Source organism: Entelurus aequoreus, linkage group LG09 (genome assembly GCF_033978785.1).
Source record: "Entelurus aequoreus isolate RoL-2023_Sb linkage group LG09, RoL_Eaeq_v1.1, whole genome shotgun sequence".
Lineage (NCBI taxonomy): Eukaryota > Metazoa > Chordata > Actinopteri > Syngnathiformes > Syngnathidae > Entelurus > Entelurus aequoreus.
The window spans coordinates 34,448,714-34,471,010 of NC_084739.1; the positions used below are offsets into that span (position 1 = coordinate 34,448,714).

At 41.8% G+C, this 22,297-nt stretch overlaps 1 protein-coding gene across 1 annotated transcript in view; it reads left to right on the forward strand.

The window, feature by feature from the left end:
- Positions 1 to 22,297, forward strand: part of LOC133657369 (cadherin-23-like) — a 122,009-nt gene that overhangs the window by 70,005 nt on the left and 29,707 nt on the right. The window contains exons 12-20 of the mRNA XM_062058627.1: positions 4,581 to 4,706; positions 4,779 to 4,982; positions 5,061 to 5,519; positions 6,500 to 6,616; positions 6,692 to 6,916; positions 7,092 to 7,261; positions 7,361 to 7,498; positions 9,469 to 9,588; positions 19,510 to 19,687. Coding sequence (XP_061914611.1) covers positions 4,581 to 4,706; positions 4,779 to 4,982; positions 5,061 to 5,519; positions 6,500 to 6,616; positions 6,692 to 6,916; positions 7,092 to 7,261; positions 7,361 to 7,498; positions 9,469 to 9,588; positions 19,510 to 19,687 — 1,737 coding nt within the window. The remainder of the gene's footprint in view (positions 1 to 4,580; positions 4,707 to 4,778; positions 4,983 to 5,060; positions 5,520 to 6,499; positions 6,617 to 6,691; positions 6,917 to 7,091; positions 7,262 to 7,360; positions 7,499 to 9,468; positions 9,589 to 19,509; positions 19,688 to 22,297) is intronic.

Below are 22,297 nucleotides of genomic sequence, written 5' to 3' on the forward strand. Positions count from 1 at the left end.
ATATATATATATATATATATATATATATATATATATATATATATATATATATATATATATATATATATATATATATATATATATATATATATATATATAATTTTTTGACAAAATTATTCTTTGATTGCAATAAGAAAGATTTTCTGCTAAATTAAAGCCAAAAACATTTTTTGTGGTCCCTTTATTTAGAAAAGTTTTGAAAAGTGTTTATATATATACATCCATTTTCCACGGATTGTCCCTCTCGAGGTCGTGGGATATATAAGTATATATATATATATCCCCAAAAAGGGACAAGCGGTAGAAAATGGATGGATGGATGTGTATACAATGTCTGTCTATCTGTGTTGGCCCTGCGATGAGGTGGCGACTTGTCCAGGGTGTACCCCGCCTTCTGCCCAAATGCACCTGGGATAGGCTCCAACACCCCCCGCGACCCCGAAAGGGACAAGCGGTAGAAAATGGATGGATGGCATTTTGGTACCATATACCGCTACCAAACCGTATTTCGATCCTTTTCGAAACTTTTCAAAATAAAGGGGACCACAAAAATGTAAAACATTTTTCATCTCCTTTTTATTTGAACAGAAAATCTTATGATACATTAAATATATGTTTCTAATTGCAATCAAAGAAGAAATTGTCATAAAATAAGAGTAAGTAAGCAAACAAAGGCTCCTAATATGGCTGCTGGCGTAATCACTAACATATTGTGTCATACCCCATTAAATTGTTTTGTCAGAATTATGAGGGACAAGCGGTAGAAAATTAGTTATTAATCTACTTGTTCATTTACTGTTAATATCTGTTTACATTATATCTACACTTATGTTAGAATGTAATAAGCACTCATTCCTTTGTTGTTTGGATACTTTACATTAGTTTTAGATGATAATACGCATTTTGGTATCAATCGAAAATATGGCAAAAGATTTTGTGAGCCTATTTTGGAGACTATTCCAGCTGCACTCCGGTGGAAGGCAGGGTACACCCTGGACAAGTCGCTACCTCATCGCAGCCTCTGGTGGATAGCTTATGCAAAATGTCCAAACAAGTATGTCCACCTCACTGTGACGTCGCACTGTATATGCTGGTAAAAAAAAAAATACTCACTCACAACACAGTGGTCAGAGGCATGCCAAACTACATGAACCTTATGATTTGACACTTTGGCATTGTTTAACACGAGTATCCAGGGCAGGACCGACACATAAACGTTCTATGCGGTTGTCTAGGGCCGCAACCATGATCATGGCCTAGGCTTTTGTCAATAATTTTTTAATTAAAATTTTGTGAGTTATAAATTAAATGAAATAAAAATGAAATAAAAATCTATTTTGCTGTCAAAATTAAATAATAAGGTTGTTTGAATTAGATTAGCAATGTGTAACAAAACTGACACCCTCTTGTAAAAATGCATAATGGTAGCAGCAAACCCAGCATTAGAACACTTCACTGTTCCCTCAACACCGACGTCATAAATTCATTAGAGCTCACATTTATGCATTCACACACAGCTGCAGCACTTGGGAACCAGGATGATAGAAGAAAGATGAAAATATAAGAAATCTATTTGAAGCAACATCGGACAAAGTTATGTTTAAGTTTCACTTTTGCATCTTATTGTGGTGCGTTCCTTGATTAAAGTTCGAAACAGAGGCAACCCTAGTTTTGAAAGACAGAGGATGCTTAACCCTCAATAGATTAACTAAGAATAATATATCAATAATATTTATAATAATGACGTATTTAATGATTATTATTATCCACTAATGATAATCCTACATGATTCAGATAATCTTTACATAATGAATAAAGGTAAACTTGACATAGTTATGATAATTTTCAAGTCAATAATGACAGGTTGTATGATTACTAAAACTCATAGTCTGGCTACTTTATGATACATTTGTCAGCACTATTTGTAAAATAAAAACCAAAAAAATTTACTTTCATTAAAAAAAAAACACCAAATAATTTAGGGGGCTTTAGGATATTTTAGGGATCCTTTTGTGATGATCCGTTGCCCGGATCATGTTTTGTTCTATTAGTTTTACTACCCCAGTTCTGTTTTCAGCACCCCTGGGTTTGTGTTTTGGTTACCACGGGTGCTGATTAGTTTCACCCGCCTCTGATTAGTGTTCGGGACGCTCACCTGCTCCTGGGCACTAATCAGAGAGCTACATATTCCTGTTTTTCGCCACACACTGTCTGGCTGTCTTGTTTGCCTACATGCAACAAGTTATGTTTTTGTTCCTGCTCGTGTTTTTGACTAGCATCCTTTTGGCTAAGCCATTCTTGTTTTCCGTGTCGTGGGCACCGCGCTGCATATTTTTTGTATTTCGAACGATTTATGGACAATAAATAATTTTCTTACCTGCACACTGCATCCGGAGTTTCGTCTGCATCTTGGGAGAACGACCCACGCCTAAACATGCGACCACATCGTAACAGAAAAACACAAACCCAGGGGTGCTGAAAACAGAACTGAAGTCGTAAAACTAATAGAGCAAAACATGATCCGGGCAACGGATCATCACACCTTTAGCCTAAAAAAGCCTAATGACTCCTACTCTAGATACTGAACGTTAATTTCATATTTAAAAAGTAAAAACTACTTTTGGTAACACTTTAGTATGGGGAAAATATTCACCATTAATTAGTTGCTTATTAAAGTAACAAAAACTTAATTTAGAGTTATTTGGACACTAGGGAAACATATAAGGGTTAGGGTTACTAATAAGCAATAATTCTGAGGTTATTGAGGGAAGACTCTTAGTTAATGGCATACTGGTTGTATAATAAGGCCATGCAGAATAAGGCATTAATAAGTACTTAATAATGACTAATTAAGAGCCAATATGTTACTAATTTGCATGTTAATAAGCAACTAATTAATGGTGAAAATGTGTTCCCATACTAAAGTGTTCCCAAACTTCTTCTTTTTTTCCATACAGCATCTTGGAGGTATTACACTATGTATGACTTTAACCTTGTTAGGGTTTATACATGTGTTGTAAAAAGTTAGTTTCAACCAAATTATGCCAATAATCAGTTTTCTTAGTGCATGTAAATTTACTGAGCGTGTGTATGTGGGGTGGTGACGTTAGGTTTACGGTGGGGTGGGAGCCCTTCTGGAATCTAATAGTAATATTAAAGATCACAAACAAAATTGTGTTTAGGGCCCAGTGTTGGGACTAACGCGTAACGCGTTAGTGTAACACCGTTAGTTTCGGCGGTAACTAGTAATCTAACGCGTTATTTTTTATATTCAGTAACTCAGTTACCGTTACTACATGATGCGTTACTGCGTTATTTTACGTTATTTTTTATGTAGTATCGGCTAGAAACTGAAGATCTGAGTGTGTTTTGTGGCAGCGCTGCGGTGGAAAAGAAAGGGCGTATGTGCTTTCTGTGGGTGGGGGCGAGGGGGACTCCCATACCGTAGTTGAGGAGCGCAGGGGAGACGTTCCTTCGGGGCTAACAACCTTCACTTTACCCGGAAGTGGTCTTTACAGCTGAGGGTGAATGACGAGGCCGGCGGTTTGTTGCAACTTTGTGACTTTATTGCACGCAGCCATCCACCAAGCTAGAGAGAGCACCTGCACGCACTCACTGTCGCCGCGGCGCTCGCTCACCTCTCTCGCCCACTCACTCACTGACGTCCCTCCCCCACATGCTGTCATATCTTAAAGGGCCACACACACACACACACACACTACTCTCATAACAACTAACAAGACATCAAGGCGAAGCCAAGAGTCGATTTTTTTAACATGGAGAAATTCTCAATACTTTTCTTTTGTCGAGCACAAAGAAAATAACATTTTAGTTAAATGTAAGTTGTGTCTTGGATCAAATATCCTATCTACTTCAAGTTCAAGTTAAAGTGCCATTATGTTGCAGCTATTTAAAATAGTTTTGTCAATTTGTTCTGGCCAGAAACAAATTGGCCTTTGAAACATATCTTTGTCTTTGTGTGTTGTATGTAGACCACATTGTTTGTGTGTTGTATGTAGACCACATTGTTTGTGTGTTGTATGTAGACCACATTGTTTGTGTGTTGTATGTAGACCACATTGTTTGTGTGTTGTATGTAGACCACATTGTTTGTGTGTTGTATGTAGACCACATTGTTTGTGTGTTGTATGTAGACCACATTGCTTAGCAGAGTTCAGTGATGCAAATGCATGTCAAGTTGATCAACACATTGTATTATTCTCCAGTGCAATAACAGTACTGAAATGAAGGCTAAAGGGCATTAATGGGAGCTTTTAAAAAAAGAAAAGAAAAAAAGAAGTAACTAAATAGTTACTTTTCAAAGTAACGCATTACTTTTTGGTGTAAGTAACTGAGTTAGTAACTGAGTTACTTTTGAAATGAAGTAACTAGTAACTATAACTCATTACTGGTTTTCAGTAACTAACCCAACACTGTTAGGGCCACACAAAGCCTAGAGCCAGTATAAATCAGAAAAGGCGAAAATCATCATTTCATCATCCTTTCAGATGAAACCAGGATTAATTTCAAATAAAAAGTCTTCATAAAGTTCCAACATTCGTGCCTCTTCACCCCCCCAGGTAGTACTGTAACAGTGCTGAATGGGCCCATTCTGGCCGTAGATAAGGATATTGGACCCAATGCTGTGGTGAAGTATCGTCTGCTGGGAGCTCGAGTGGACCTTTTTACTGTGAATGCCAATACTGGTAACAATCGCTCCATAGCATGGGTACAGATGTGTAGAAAGTATCTCCACAACAGTGTGTGTCTTTCTCTAGGAGTCATACATGTGCAACAGGGAGCCAAGTTGGACCGTGAGGCGTATCAGGAGCCTCGGATAGAGCTGGTCCTTGTCGGGGAGGACATTGGGGGATTAAACAGCAGTGTTCCTCTCACAGTCACCATCCTGGACCAGAATGACAACCCACCTGTTTTCAGTCCTTCCAGTTTCGGTGTGAGACTCCCAGAGAACAGCCCGACTGGTGCGTGTAAAAAAAAAAAAAAAGCAATAGTGAATGTTTGGTATAATACAGTGTGTAAGCTTGGCGTGTGTCCTCCAGGTGTTGTGGTGACCCAGCTGTCCGCCATCGACGCTGACTCCGGCTCTAACGGCTGGCTCATGTACCGCTTAGTAAGCGGCGCGCAGGATCGATTTGTGGTTGACGCGCTCTCCGGTGCCGTCCTGGTTGGCAACACCACCCTCGACAGGGAGGAGCGTGGATCGTACCGACTGGTTGTCATGGCAACGGACCGCGGCACGCCACCTATGTCTGGCACGGCCACTCTGACAGTCATCCTGGATGATGTCAATGACTCACGTCCCCGTTTTATAGAGCCTATAACCATGATTAATGTCAACGAGTCTACGCCGCCTGGGGTGGTGGTCGCCACGTTGACCGCCAAGGACCCCGACCTGCATCCACGGCTGGAGTATTACATCATTTCAGTGGAGGCAAAGGATGATGGCAACAATCCCGTGGAAGGCCTGCAGGAGTCCTTTGGCATTGACCTACACACCGGTTAGAAATCATTCTCATTTTAATATCCTTGATCAGGGCCGGTCCTAGAATTTTTGTGGGTATAAACAAAAACATTTTGTAGCCCCATTTCGGTCTTTAAAGGTGCTGTTTGCAACAGTGAAATTTTTCAAAGCAAAAAAAACAAAACAATAATATCACCTTTTGTTACCATTAGTGGTTTAACAAAACACATTTTAGAATATATATAATATAAAATATATATATGTCTATACGTTAGGTCAGGAAAAAACACAGAGGCTACTTTTCATCCCTACAAGCCTGTTTCGCAGGTTTCCCTGCTCTTCAGGGGATTTATATATATATATATATATATATATATATATATATATATATATATATATATATATATACCGTAATTTCCGGACTATAAGCCGCTACTTTTTCCCCTCGTTCTGGTCCCTGCGGCTTATACAACGGTGCGGCTTATTTACGGCCTGTTCTTCTCCGACACCGACGAAGAGGATTCCGGTGGTTTTAGTACGCAGGAGGAAGACGATGACACAATGATTAAAGACTGACTTTTCATATACCGGTAGGCTGGTTATTTTGATAACGTACAGGCGAGCACTTTGTATTAATTTGCACCGTTGTATTATTTGTACTCTGCACGAATGCTGTTCGCCATGTCAAAGATGTGAAAGTTTGATTGAATGATTGAAAGATTTATTGTTAATAAATGGGACGCTTTGCGTTCCCAAACAGTCATCTCTGTCCCGACAATCCCCTCCGTGGTAGCAGGAACCCCTATATACTACGGTAATTACACATCAAAACCCTGCGGCTTATAGTCGGGTGCGGCTTATATATGGAGCAATCTGTATTTTCCTCTAAATTCAGGTGGTATGGCTTATAGCCAGGTGCGGCTTATAGTCCGGAAATATATATATATATATATGATCACAATTAGGTCAATATTCTGATTATAATAATACATTTTTGGGGTTAAAAATGTGTTACAGGTGCTGTGTTTGTACGAAACCCACTCAACAGAGAGCAGGTAGCAACCTTCGAGATTATTGTGTCTGTTCACGACAATGCTAGTGAGGTTATCGACAAGTCTGGCAGTGTCCCGAATGGTAAATTCATCTTCTGTCATAAAGCTGTGAAATACTCGATACAATAATAATTTCCTTGTTTACCTTTCACTTCAGCAAGACTAACCATCAACATTTTGGATGTAAACGACAACGCTCCTCGTTTCCGGCCTTTTGGAGTTACAAACTTTACCGAAAAGATTTTGGAGGGAGCGCAGCCAGGCACAACATTGCTGTCAGTGTCAGCTGTGGACCCGGACAAAGGCCCCAATGGTCAGGTCATCTATCAACTGCTCCACCTACCACGAGGGGGTTACGTCAGACTGGAGGACCCCTCCACTGGTATGACAACACCACAGCACCAACATGCTAATATTAATCAACATCATCACAAACTCTTGCCTACATGAAGTCATATCGTATGTTAGTATTCACTAATGAAGTATTTTAGTTTAGAATATGAAACCCACTCCAATCCCAGTTGATAGTAACCGTCATTGTCTGGCAAACTTCTCAGGTAAGATTGTTGCAAACCAGACGGTGGACTTCGAACAAGTGCAATGGCTTAATTTCACAATCCGGGCAAGGGACCACGGAAGTCCTCCCAGGATTGCTGAGCTGCCCGTTTATCTCCGCATAGTGGATGTCAACGACAACAACCCAGTCTTCTTACAACCGTCATATCAGGTACTGAAGAGAAAAATAATAAAATAAATATAAAGTGATCATTGAAATAAACCATTTTATTATTTATTCATTTGATTTTACGATCATCTCATTTTGCAGGAACCTGTTTTTGAGAACGTGAACCTCGGCACCACTATTGTTCGTGTCAGTGCCACTGATTCCGATTCTGGTCTGTTTGCTGTTGTTGAGTACAGCTTGGTAGACGGGGAGGGCAAGTTTGGCATTAGACCGACCACTGTGAGTTAACTTGTGCACGACTAACCTGCCGTACTGGCACTGCAGCACATTACCCTCAGATCCCAGCAGGCACAAGACATTGATACAACGTTGATTATACATGCATGTCCTTTAAAATTTACTTTGAAACAACATTGCAAAATAGTTGTATTTGTAAATTGAGACAACGGTAATGCCCAACGTTGGATCCACGTTGTTGAAATTACCAAATTTCAAAGGTCAAATCAACATCACAACCTGACGTTGAATAAACGTTGTATTTGTGTTGTAGAATCCATCCGTCCATCCATTTTCTACCGCTTGTCCCTTTTGGGGTCGCGGGGCTTGCTGGAGCCTATCTTCTTGTCTGTCTATCTGTGTTGGCCCTGCGATGAAGTGGCGACTGGTCCAGGGTGTACCCCGCCTTCCGCCCGAATGCAGCTGTTGTAGAATATTGGTTGGAAAATGACCAAAATTCAATGATCAAATCAACGTCAGAACCCAACATTGATTACACATCAACAACTAACTAACAACTTGAGCTATTCACTCATTTATCCTTACTTAAGTTACTGTGCAGAAGTTTGGGGAAATAATTATGGGGACATCTCTGCGCTGCTGACCCGTCTCCGCTCGGGACGGTTTCCTGCTGGCCCCACTATGGACTGGACTCTCGCTGATGTGTTGGATCCACTGTGGACTGGACTTTCACAATATTATGTCAGACCCACTCGACATCCATTGCTTTTGGTCTCCCCTAGAGGGGGGGTGGGGGGGGTTACCCACATATGCGGTCCTCTCCAAGGTTTCTCATAGTCATTCACATTGACGTCCCAAAGGGGTGAGTTTTTCCTTGCCCGTATGTGGGCTCTGTACCGAGGATGTCATTGTGGCTTGTGCAGCCCTTTGAGACACTTGTGATTTAGGGCTATATAAATAAACATTGATTGATTGACATTGATTGAATTATAAAACCAACATACATCCCTTAACAATCTTACAAAAACGGGCACTTAGAATTATCCATGATGTGTTGGTTCAAGGAGCACACAAATAGCTTATTTTTAAGGTCAAAACTGTTAAAATGTCCTGATTTAGTTGACAGGGCTTATCACGTTTAAAGCAAGAAGTTATCAATTGCCTGCAAATATTCAAAGTTTATTCATAGAAAGGGATGTGGGGTGTAATCTCAGGGGAACGGCAAAATATAAACACGCTTTAGCACTTAGCACAAGGAAAAGTTTTTGTGTCTCAGTCTGTGGGGGGAAAATATGGAACAGCCTGAGTGATGAACTCAAACACTGTTCAAACATTGAGCATTTTAAGAAATTGTACAAATCTAATATTTTGGTTCAGTATTGTGAGGTCTAGGCTTATTTTGAATATGAGTATGAATGACTTATATGACTTACCTATAATGATATATTGAGAATTGTAAGCACACTGTTCTGGGCAAATTAAGTTATGTGTATCCAGAAGAATTTGATAAAATGTGGTTCAGAGGTAACTGGATTTTAGTTAAAGTAACTATGTAAAAAAGGGGGGGATTCAAAAAGTGTATACTTCTTCCCATTACCCTTTTGAGATATGTTTAGTTTAATTTAATTTAATTTAATTTTCTTAATTCAATTCTCTTTTCTTTTTTGTGAAATACCGGTAATAATATTGCCATTGAGCACAAGACTGTTCAATGGAGATATGTGTGTATTTTATGTACCACATGTATGACGTGGAGCTGACTATGACATACTCAATAAACAACAATTCCCAAATTCCCACGTCGTCAAAAAGCATGTTGTTTCTTCGTTATGTGTGAGCTGCTCAACATCAGGACTTAATTCAACAAGTTCTCAACGTTGTTCTAATGTCTTGTGCCTGCTGGGATGTTTTATTCATGACTGATTCCAAAAGCTGGGAGAGGCTTAGAATCGCCTCTGTACACAATAACCGCTCAAATTTCCTTTCCAACCATTCTTCCTTGTTTGTTTCAGGGAGACATCTACATCCTCTCTCCATTGGATAGAGAGACAAAGGACCACTACACTCTAACTGCTGTGGCCCGTGATAACCCTGGCGGCAGTTCCAACAACAGACGAGAGAACTCTGTCCAGGTACTATTCTTTAAAAATGCATAGCGGGGAAAATAAATATGTGATCCCCTGCTGTTTTGGAACTTACAAAGACATTAACACATTTTGGGTAAATGTATATACATTTAAATTTATTTTGTTTTGTCAGCGTTTTAAAGGCCTACTGAAATGATTTTTTTTAATTTAAACGGGAATAGCAGATCCATTCTATGTGTCATACTTGATCATTTTGCGATATTTCCATATTTTTGCTGAAAGGATTTAGTATAGAACAACGTCGATAAAGTTCGCAACTTTTGGTCTCTGATAAAAAAAAACCTTGCCCCTACCGGAAGTAGCGTGACGTTGTCAGTTGTTCACTCCCTCATATTTTCCTATTGTTTTCAACGCAGCTAGAGCGATTCGGACCATTACCCCATTAATTTGAGCGAGGATGAAAGATTTGTGGACGAGGAACGTTAGAGTGACGGACTAGAATGCAGTGAAATACATATTTTTTTCGCTCTGACCGTAACTTAGGTACAAGCTGGCTCATCGGATTCCACACTTTCTCCTTTTTCTATTGTGGATCATGGATTTGTATTTTAAACCACCTCGGATACTATATCATCTTGAAAATGAGAGTCGAGAACGCGAAATGGACATTCAGTGCCTTTTATCTCCACGACAATACATCGGCGAAATGCTTTAGCTACGAGCTAACGTGATAGCATCGTGCTTTAACTGCATATAAAACAAAAAAAATAAACCCCTGACTGGAAGGATAGATAGAAAATCAACAATACTATTAAACCGTGGACATGTAAATACACGGTTAATGCTTTCCAGGTTGGCGAAGGTTAACAATGCTGTGCTAATGACGCCATTGAAGCTAACTTAGCAACTTAGCAACCGGACCGCACAGAGCTATGCTAAAAACATTAGCTCTCCACCTACGCCAGCCAGCCCTCATCTGCTCATCAACACCCGTGCTCACCTGCGTTCCAGCGATCGGCGGAAGGACGAAGGACTTCACCCGATGCGTTTGGCGGCCCGGAGACGTAGGAAGTCAAGGTGAGGTCGGCGGCTAGCGCGTCTGCTCTCCAACAAAGTCCTCCTGGTTGTGTTGCTGTAGTCCGCTGCTAATACACCGATCCCACCTAAAACTGTCTTCTTTGCAGCCTTCATTGTTCATTAAACAAATTGCAAAAAATGTCCAGAATACTGTGGAATTATGAAATGAAAACAGAACTTTTTGTATAGGATTCTACGGGGTACCATAACTTCCGTTAAACTGACTTCGTCACGCGCATACGTCATCATACCGCGACGTTTCAGCCGGATATTTCCCGGGAAATTTTAAATGTCACTTTATAAGTTAACCCGGCCGTATTGGCATGTGTTGCAATGTTAAGATTTCATCATTGATATATAAACTATCAGACTGCGTGGTCGGTAGTAGTGGGTTTCAGTAGGCCTTTAAATTTCACATAAAGATCCCCATTGCCGGTTATCCACGGTGATCCACTCGAGCTGACACTGTATTACTTGTTGTGTATTACTTTTAGTCCTCCGGCTGACAAGTGGCTAGCAGTTAGTTATGTTTCTCCATACACAGTCGCTCCCTTAAGCTAATAATAATTCCCTCCATTACAGCAAATAAACTGAATTTCTTAGTTTATTTTAATTTTTTTTAATTTTTATTAATCAATCCAACACAATAATACACAGTAATACAATAATAATACAATTCCAATTCCCAAACCAAACCCGGCCCGACAACATTCAGAATAGCAATCAACAGAGCAATTGAGAGAACATACAAACATGACAAAAAACTATCCAAAAGTAGTGCATTAAAAATGAACAATATCAACAACAGTATCAATATTAATAAGAATTCCAACGTAGCAGTGATTACAAATCCATCCATCTCATTTACATTATCGTCACAGCCATTTATAAAAAATAAAATAAAAAACATTAAAAAAATTAACAATAGTGTCACAGTGGCTTACACTTGCATCACATCTCATTTCTTAGTTTCCTACGTTTCATTATCAAGTAATATTATTACTAGAGGACGAGGCTAAACATGTTACACACCGAGGGCTAGTCAGCAGCAGGCATGCTAATAGCTAAGCTAACCGCTAAGCTAGCTTTAAACAACAACAAGAACAAAGTTTTAAGTAAACTTTAAGAAGTGCAGATGGAAATGTGTTTCAGCAAAATAATTAAGCATTTACTAACAGGAAATTAGTAGTAATTACAGCAAGTGATAAAAGTCTAGAGAGATAATAATATAAATAACAACTATTGGTGTGTCAGCATTGTCACAGTCAGTACACAACATGTAAGAGGAGGTTGGCTCAATCCATTAATTGGTGGTGTCGATACCACGGGTATTATCAGTATATGATCAATACTAAAGTAATTAAGTCAATATTTGTATTTTCTCTTTCTTTTTTATGAATCAATCCAACACAATAATACCATAATAATGCAATTCCAATTCCAAAACCAAAACCGGCCCAGCATCATTCAGAATAGCAATCAACAGAGCAATTGAGAGGACACACAAACATGACACAAAACAATCCAAAAGTCGTCAAACAAAAAATAATATCAACAACAGTATCAATATTAATAACAATTCTAACATAGCAGTGGTTAGAAAACCCTCATTGACATTATCATCACAGCCATTTATAAAAAAATAAAAAAATGAACAATAGTGTCACAGTGGCTTACAAGTGCATCACATCTCATAAGCTTGGCAACACATTGTGTCCAATATTGTCCACAAAGATAAAATAAGTCATATTTGAGGTTAATATAACAGTTAAAACAAATTTAAATAACGGATCCCATATTCTAATATATGACTCATTATCATCTAAACTAAATGCAGTTTTTTCTACTGATATGATTTCCATAGCTTGTGTATACCAGTCAGTATGTGTTGGACTATCAAAATATATAATTTTTTTTAGTATTACCCTTTTTGTTATGATGCACATTTGTAATTTCTCAAAATCTTTTTTTGTGTGTTTTTTGTTTATGTTTACAAACTTGGGCATCAATTCCCTGTACACAGGAGGACTCTGAAGGGTAAAAACTAAACATTTAAATAAGTAAGAGATGGAAGTTTTCTATTTTCTTTTGGGGTTTTTTATGGATGAGAGAGCGGCCGTGCCAGCAAACTGAGGTTTCCTGGTTTGGTTCTTGGTTTGATTCCCGGCTTCCGCCATCCTAGTCACATTTGTTATGTATTCGGGCAAAACACTTCACCTTTGCTCCTGATGGGTCGTGGTTAGGGCCTTGCATGGGGTGAATGTGGAAATTGTGTCAAAGCGCGTTGAGTACCTTGAAGGTAGAAAAGCGCTATAGAAATATTACCCATTTGTCATCTTTTACTATTGTGTCTTGTTCTGGTGTTTTTCTAGACCCCAGGATGCAGAGACAGCAGGCTAAGTGCAAGTGAAATACATTTTTTACGGTAAAACAAAACAAAAATAGTGCAGCAGTGAAGTGCAAAAAAGCAATTAAGCACAGGAAGCATAGGGAAAGCTATGCAGCATGACGAGTTGCAAAGCAAAGCAAAATGATCCAGCCCAGTCCAGAGGAAGAAGGAGTCTGATTGGCGACTAGGGACTGGTGTGTCCTGATCGTCAATCAGGGACAGGAGAGGGAGCCAGCCCTTGGACTAAAGCAGTGGTGGCAAATGGAGGGAAACAGGAAGAGGAAACAAAAATAAGAGCGCTGCAGAAGAAATAAAACATAATACATGAAACTAATAATAACTGTCATGTGAGCTCATCAGTTCAGTTCAGTTCAGTTTATTTATTTATATAGCACATTTAAAAACAACCCCAGTTGGCCAAAGTGCTGTACAGAAAAAGGGGCACATAGTGTCACATTTACATGGTAACACGGAAGAAATAATAACATACAATAGTAAAATATACTTTAAAAGAAGTGCAGAATATATCACTTAAAATACTCAAATGTAATAAATAGATAAAAAAGGATAAAACAAGAAATAAAAACAACCAAGATGGGATTGGATTTGAACAACAAGGAGTAAAAATATGATTTTAGCCTAGATTTAAATTGGCTCAGAGACTGGGAGGACCTCATAGATAGTGGAAGGTTGTTCCACAGCCTGGGCCCTGCCACTGAGAAGGCTCTATCTCCTCTGGTTTTTAGCCTAGTTTTTGGGAAAGCCAGGAGGAGCTGGTCTGACGACCTCAGGGTCCTGCTGGGACAATAAGGCTGCAGTAGCTCAACAAGATAGGGTGAGGCTTCTTGGTGTAAAAGCATTTGAAAATAATAAGTAACATTTTAAAATGAACTCTAAAAGTAACTGGGAGCCAATGAAGGGAAGCGCTCACTTTGTTTGGTTTTGGTTAAAAGATGAGCAGCAGCGTTCTGCAAGCCCTGCGGGAGAGCCCTGAATGACACTATTGACTTTGTTTTGATCAAACAATTGTATGTAATAAAATAGTATAATGTACTAGTTTAAATATTGTGTTGACATTGCTAAACTTTCAATAGCACTCGCCATAAATACATTGAAACATTTACATGTGATCGGTATCGGTATTGGTATTAGCTGGTTTCGCTAATGGATGATTGTATCGGAAGTATAAAACCCTATGGGAACATCCCTATATTCTTTCAGGAGAACATATACATTTTATATTTGTTCCCCAAGCAAAACATGGCTCAGTAATGAGTGGAGGAACCATTATAGGTCAGCTCAGAGGTTAGGTGATTCTCATTGTTGGTTGCCAGGGTTGCACACATCTAAATTGGGATTTTAGTCCACTCCTTCTTACAAAATAAGTGTAATAGTTGATTCAGTGCATACATTCGATGATAAATGACCGAGCGAGAAAATTCCATCCATCCATTTTCTACAGCTTGCCCCTCCCGGGATTGCAGGGGGCAGGAGCCTATCCAGCTGCACTCGGGTGGGAGGATGGTTACTGTCATGTGCAATACCGTAATCTTTACTATACATAACTGTCCATCCATCCATCCATCCATCTTCTTCCGCTTATCCGAGGTCGGGTCGCGGGGGAAGCAGCCTAAGCAGGGAAACCCAGACTTCCCTCTCCCCAGCCACTTCGTCCAGGGATCCCGAGGCGTTCCCAGGCCAGCCGGGAGACATAGTCTTCCCAACGGGTCCTGGGTCTTCCCTATGGCCTCCTACCGGTCGGACGTGCCCTAAACACCTCCCTAGGGAGGCGTTTGGGTGGCATCCTGACCAGATGCCCGAACCACCTCATCTGGCTCCTCTCGATGTGGAGGAGCAGCGGCTTTACTTTGAGCTCCCCTCGGATGGCAGAGCTTCTCACCCTATCTCTAAGGGAGAGCCCCGCCACCCGGTGGAGGAAACTCATTTCGGCCGCTTGTACCCGTGATCTTGTCCTTTCGGTCATAACCCAAAGTTCATGACCTTAGGTGAGGATGGGAACGTAGATCGACCAGTAAATTGAGAGCTTTGCCTTCCGGCTCAGCTCCTTCTTCACCACAACGGATCGATACAGCGTCCGCATTACTAAAGACGCCGCAGCGATCCGCCTGTCGATCTCACGATCTACTCTTCCCTCACTCGTGAACAAGACTCCGAGGTACTTGAACTCCTCCACTTGGGGCAGGGTCTCCTCCGCAACCCGGAGATGGCACTCCACCCTTTTCCGGGCGAAAACCATGGACTCTGACTTGGAGGTGCTGACTCTCATCCCAGTCGCTTCACACTCAGCTGTGAACCGATCCAGCGAGAGCTGAAGATCCTGGCCAGATGAAGGCATCAGGACCACATCATCTGCAAAAAGCAGAGACCTAATCCTGCAGCCACCAAACCAGCTCCCCTCAACGCCCTGACTGCGCCTAGAAATTCTGTCCATAAAAGTTATGAACAGAATCGGTGACAAAGGGCAGCCTTGGCGGAGTCCAACCCTCACTGGAAACGTGTCCGACTTACTGCCGGCAATGTGGACCAAACTCTGGCACTGATCATACAGGGAGCGGACCGCCACAATCAGACAGTTCGATACCCCATACTCTCGGAGCACTCCCCACAGGACTTCCTGAGGGACACGGTCGAATGCCTTCTCCAAGTCCACAAAACACATGTAGACTGGTTGGGCAAACTCCCATGCACCCTCAAGGACCCTGCCGAGAGTATAGAGCTGGTCCACAGTTCCACGACCAGGACGAAAACCACACTGTTCCTCCTGAATCCGAGGTTCGACTATCCGGCGTAGCCTCCTCTCCAGCACACCTGAATAGACCTTACCGAGAAGGCTGAGGAGGGTGATCCCACGATAGTTAGAACACACCCTCCGGTTCCCCTTCTTAAAGAGAGGAACCACTACCTCGGTCTGCCAATCCAGAGGTACCGCCCCCGATGTCCACGCGATGCTGCAGAGTCTTGTCAACCAAGACAGCCCCACAGCATCCAGAGCCTTAAGAAACTCCGGGCGGATCTCATCCACCCCCGGGGCCTTGCCACCGAGGAGCTTTTTAACTACCTCAGCAACCTCAGCCCCAGAAATAGGAGAGCCCACCACAGATTCCCCAGGCACTGCTTCCTCATAGGAAGACGTGTTGGTGGGATTGAGGAGGTCTTCGAAGTATTCCCTCCACCGATCCACAACATCCGCAGTCGAGGTCAGCAGAACACCATCCTCACCATACACGGTGTTGATAGTGCACTGCTTCCCCTTCCTGAGGCGGCGGAGGGTGGTCCAAAATCGCTTCGAAGCCGTCCGGAAGTCGTTTTCCATGGCTTCCCCGAACTCCTACCATGTCCGAGTTTTTCCCTCCGCGACCGCTGAAGCCGCACACCGCTTGGCCTGTCGGTACCTGTCCGCTGCCTCAGGAGTCCTATGAGCCAAAAGAACCCGATAGGACTCTTTCTTCAGCTTGACAGCATCCCTCATCGCCGGTGTCCACCAACGGGTTCTAGAATTACCGCCACGACAGGCACCAACCACCTTGCGGCCACAGCTCCAATCAGCCGCCTCGACAATAGAGGCACGGAACATGGTTCATTCGGACTCAATGTCCAGCACCTCCCTCGTGACATGCTCAAAGTTCTTCCGCAGGTGGGAATTGAAACTCTCTCTGACAGGAGACTCTGACAGGAGACTCTGCCAGACGTTCCCAGCAAACCCTCACAATGCGTTTGGGCCTCCCAGGTCTGTCCGGCATCCTCCCCCACCATCGCAGCCAACTCACCACCAGGTGGTGATCGGTAGAAAGCTCCGCCCCTCTCTTCACCCGAGTGTCCAAAACATGAGGCCGCAAATCCGACAACACAACTACAAAGTCGTTAATGGAACCGCGGCCTAGGGTGTCCTGGTGTCAAGTGCACATATGGACACCCTTATGTTTGAACATGGTGTTCGTTATGGACAATCTGTGACGGGCACAAAAGTCCAATAACAAAACACCGCTCCGGTTCAGATCCGGGCGGCCATTCTTCCCAATCACGCCTCTCCAGGTTTCACTGTTGCTGCCAACATGAGCGTTGAAGTCCCCCAGTAGAACGAGGGAATCACCCGGGGGAGCACTCTCAAGTACTCCCTCGAGTGAATCCAAAAAGGGTGGGTACTCTGAGCTACGGTTTGGTGCGTAAGCGCAAACCACAGTCAGGACCCGTACCCTCACCCGAAGGCGGAGGGAAGCTACCCTCTCGTCCACCGGGTTGAACTCCAACATGCAGGCTCTGAGTCGGGGGGAAACAAGAATTTCCACCCCAGCCCGTCGCCTCTCACTGCCGGCAACGCCAGAGTGGAAGAGAGTCCAGCCCCTCTCGAGAGAACTGGTTCCAGAGCCCTTGCTGTGTGTCAAAGTGAGTCCGACTATGTCTAGCCGGAACTTCTCCACCTTGCGCACTAGCTCAGGCTCCCCTCCCCCCCAGCGAGGTGACATTCCACGTCCCAAGAGCTAGCTTCTGTAGCCGAGGATCGGACCGCCAAGTGCCCTGCCTTCGGCTGCCGCCCAGCTCACATCGCACCCGACCTCTATGACCCCTGCTATGGGTGGTGAGCCCATTGGAGGGGGGACCCACGTTGCCTCTTCGGGCTGTGCCCGGCCGGGCCCCATGGGGACAGGCCCGGCCACCAGGCGCTCGCCATCGTGCCCCACCACCGAGCCTGGCTCCAGAGGGGGGCCCCGGTGACCCGCGTCTGGGCGAGGGAAATCTGGGTCGTTTGTTTTTATTTTTCATCGAGGTCTTCGAGCTGCTCTTTGTCTGATCCCTCACCTAGGACCAGTTTGTCTTGGGAGACCCTACCAGGGGTCATAAAGCCCCCGGACAACATAGCTCCTAGGATCATTGGGACACGCAAACTCCTCTACCACGGTAAGGTGGCAGCTCAGAGAGGAATATACATAACTGTAATTATCTTTATTGACAAGAAACCCCTTTTGTGAAATAAATTGTAAATCATCATTCAATCAATCAATGATCCAAACTTTATTCATAAAGCGCTTTTCATACATAAAAGAAACAAAACACTAAGTGATTTATAGACTTAAAAACAATACTCTGATGACTACATACCCCATCATCACACACACACACACACACACACACACACACACACACACACACACACACACACACACACACACACACACACACACACACACACACACACACACACACACACACTCACACATTCTTGTATTTCTACCTTCTTGAGGCCTCTGAAAAATGCTTACCTATTTAGGACCACCCTTTCTAGATATATACAGATTAGTATTTACAACATTAATAATATATACAAACTATGCCAATATAAAAAAGGTAAGCTTTTGGTTATTGATTTATTTTTATTTTTTAAATATTTTTTTTGTTATTGGTTTTTAATCTTCATTATCTACTTCAAGTTATTACGATATGTCTCTATATACATATTTATATATTTATTTTTAATTAATTTTGACCAGAGGGGGCGCACTTCAAATTGTTACACACACTTGTTATTTCATATGTTGACCAGAGGGGCAGCACTTTTAAAAGCGACACACAGTCAATTTAAAAAATCTTTCCTCATTTTGATAGATTTCACCACCAGGGGTGCAAATAAGACATTCTCTATTAGATGCAATGGTTTTCCGTATTGGGGCCATGATTTATGTCCTAACTTGTTCACCGGTCCTCATATAGAAGGTACTTTTCCTTGTTGATGTCTCAAGAAGGGCAGAATACAAGAACACACACACACACACACACACACAAATGAATGCATGGCTTAGTACAGAGGAGCCAGGTGAAAAATCACTATCACAGGAGCCATCTGCACCAGGAGATCACCAGACGATGGCCATGGCCGATACAAAGCGCCCCCACAGCCATGGCCGATAATCCCTGATGCATCGGGCTTCCTCTGAGGAATGCTTGAAAGTAAAAATAATTAAACCTGGAAAATAGTAAAAACCATGAGTAGGAATAAAGGATATAAAACAAGTATTTTGAAGATAAAGAATAATCATTAAGGCGTTTGTTTGGCAACTCTGAAGTCTCAGGCCCCACACATTTTCTATGCTATTGTGTTAAGAGCCAGAGACTGTCCAGGCCACTCCAGGATCTTCTTGTACTTCTTCTTGAACCGCTCCTTTATTCCCCTGGTTTGGGTCAATCACGCTGGAATACTAATCCACCACGACCCATCGGAGACATCCACGAACGAGTCAAGTCTTTTGAGTGGCTCTTATACTGTACAAACTGCTTCAGTTGTCTTTGCATGAGCTGTGTGCCCCATGTGAGGTATACCACCACACTGGGCCACACCACACTGGCCACACATAAAACACTAATTATATCTCTGGGTTTGTGGTGTCCGCAGCACGCTCCAGCTGTAGAAATATGCACTGATAACATAGGGGCTCCTATATAACTTAAGGATCGTAAGCCTGATTGTATCCTATCACTATTTTCAGGTCCTCGTCACAGTTCTCGATGTCAACGATTATCGACCCCGGTTCTCCGAGCGAGCGTTCACCACCAGCGTCTTTGAGAACGAGCCTAGCGGAACATCAGTGATTACTGTGAAAGCTACTGATCTGGATGAAGGAGAGAATGGTGCAGTACTCTACAGCATGCTGGGACCCCACGCAGGTATTATCATGATGAAATTAAAACAGTAAAACTTAAAATGTAGTGCCTACACACACAGATAACTTTCAGAAAGAAAAGCAGAAAATCTATTTCTGTCCTCTAATAAGCAGTTTGAAATAATGCATCCTATAAACATACTTATGACTGTCAAAAGAAATATATATTTTTGGCCTGTAAAAGCCTTGAAAAAATTGTGCACAATAAAGCACTTCATCTTTATTGCTAAATGGTTTTGTTCATTCAATTTTGACCAAAAAAATAAAAATATATATATATATACATATATATATATATATATATATATATATATATATATATATATATATATATATATATATATATATATATATATATATATATATATATATATATATATATATATATATATATATATATATATAATATATAATATATATATATATGTATATATATATATATATATATATATATATATATATATATATATATATATATATATATATATATATATATATATATATATACAAACTTTTTTTCAACAAGTACCACCTCAGAAAACACTAGGCTCTCCAAGTACCACCATAATGACCAACATTAAAATACAGTAGCTTAGTAGGCCTAAGTATTCATGAAAAACAAGGCAGAGGTTTTATTTAACTAGTATATTCAGTATTTTTGGCCATTGTAATATTACACACAATTTGAACGGTGATAACGGCTCCAGTCCCATCGTTACAATATTTACTTAAGTGATACCTGGCGTACCACTAAATGCAGCCCGCATACCATTTTACCATGAATTCATTAAACAAGTTGAAAAACTTATTTGGGTGTTACCATTTAGTGGTCATTTGTACGGAATATATATTGTACTGTGCAATCTACTAATACTAGTTTCAATCAATCAATCAAAAAAACAGTTGTGGTACCTGCACCACAGTTTGAGAATAACTGGCATATCTTCTATTCTTTGCAATTATCTGGTCAAGCAACAAGATATCCAAACATTTTTTGGTCATCAAAATTAAATACCTAAATTCCCCAATACAGCTTTTTCACTTCCAATACTATACGGATATTGCAGCCTTCAGTATTGGCTGATACCGACATTAATTCAATACGATATCAGCAGGAATCATACATACTTGAATTACTTTGTAGTGTGGAATTAGTCTAACAGAGAACAATGGCAGGTATGAAAAATACTAACCTATTTATTATATTCCGTCTGAAATAGACTAAGATGATTTACTAAGATCCAAACACCACATGGTAAACAGCGTGTGCAATCTATAAAATAGCATGCACTATTAGTGGGCGTGTTGAAATTGTGTGTACTATACGGGGCATCACCACGGAGACACTCTCATTTACTGCAAATTCATGTTATCGTGTTTTACATTATACATGCATCAAACATGTACTACTTTTTGGGGAATTTTAGAAGCAGTCTGTCATGTCTGTGATTATGTTTTGTTTTAGTCATGTTCGGATTTGGTTTTGGACTTTTTGCGCACTTCCTTGTTTGGTTTGGTTTCCATGGTCACCCATTAGTTTTCACCTGTCTTGTCACGCACCTGTTTCACATTTCGAGTCACGCACCTGTTTTCACTGATCACGTCACTATTTAAATCTGTCTGTTTCTGTTGTTCGTCCTGGCGTCCTCACACTATTTCATCACTCTGCTCCATGTCTTGTCACAGTTCTTTACCAAGTAAGTTTTGTTCATTTATGCCACAGTTAGTGTTTATGTTTTATTGTTCATAGTTTTTGTGCCCACGTGCATGTCTTTTGTTTCATAGTCAAGTTTGTATTTCCGCCTTTGTGTGCGCCTTTTGTTTGCTTCCTTTTTTTGTAGTTTATTAGTGTTAAAAAAAATAAATAATGTATTCAAACTCACGTTTGGCTCGCGCCAACTTTCCGTTGCCTTCTGGAGAAACAAAACCCAAGAACCCAGTCGTGACAGTAGGACGCCAGCATAACAGTTTCTCCAAACGAAAGTTGGACAGTTTTGACGAGGCAGCGTGGGAGGTCCTCCGCGCGATGGAGACCGAGACGCTGCGCTTTTCCCCCAGGGAGCGCAGGGGGATGATGTGGGGGAATGGAGGCAAGCTGGTGCCGATCGGCGCGTCGTTCCCGTCCCGGAAGCGTCGCCAAGGACGAGGGAAGACTTCCGCGAGCCGGCAGGACACGCCGCTCCCACAAGCCCCTCCCCCTCCGGGCGGAAGCAAGCAGCAGGCAGCCCGGCGTCACCCTGATGACATCACAGCTCAAGATTTTTTTTCTCTGAACTCTTTTTCTTGTGATCACTCACCTCCAGCAAAAGACTTTAAAAACATGATAAGACATTATCAGGACATGTTTTTACAAATTAGATCCTGTCAGTCACAGTCACCCAGTTTTCATGCCCCGCCCCCCAGAACTCAAGCCACGCCCAAGTCACACAATTATTTTTTTTCACCCACTCAATCCCAGGAAGAAAGACTTTTTGGACAGTTTGGAGGGGAAGATTCTGCCCCCCTCCTGACCTCCCTCCACCCACCCCAAAAGACGGTTCCAGACCGCAGGGAGCGCGTCTGGGATCTGCTCCTTGAGGGGGGGGCTAGGGCTGGGGACTGTTCAGGTGGGGTC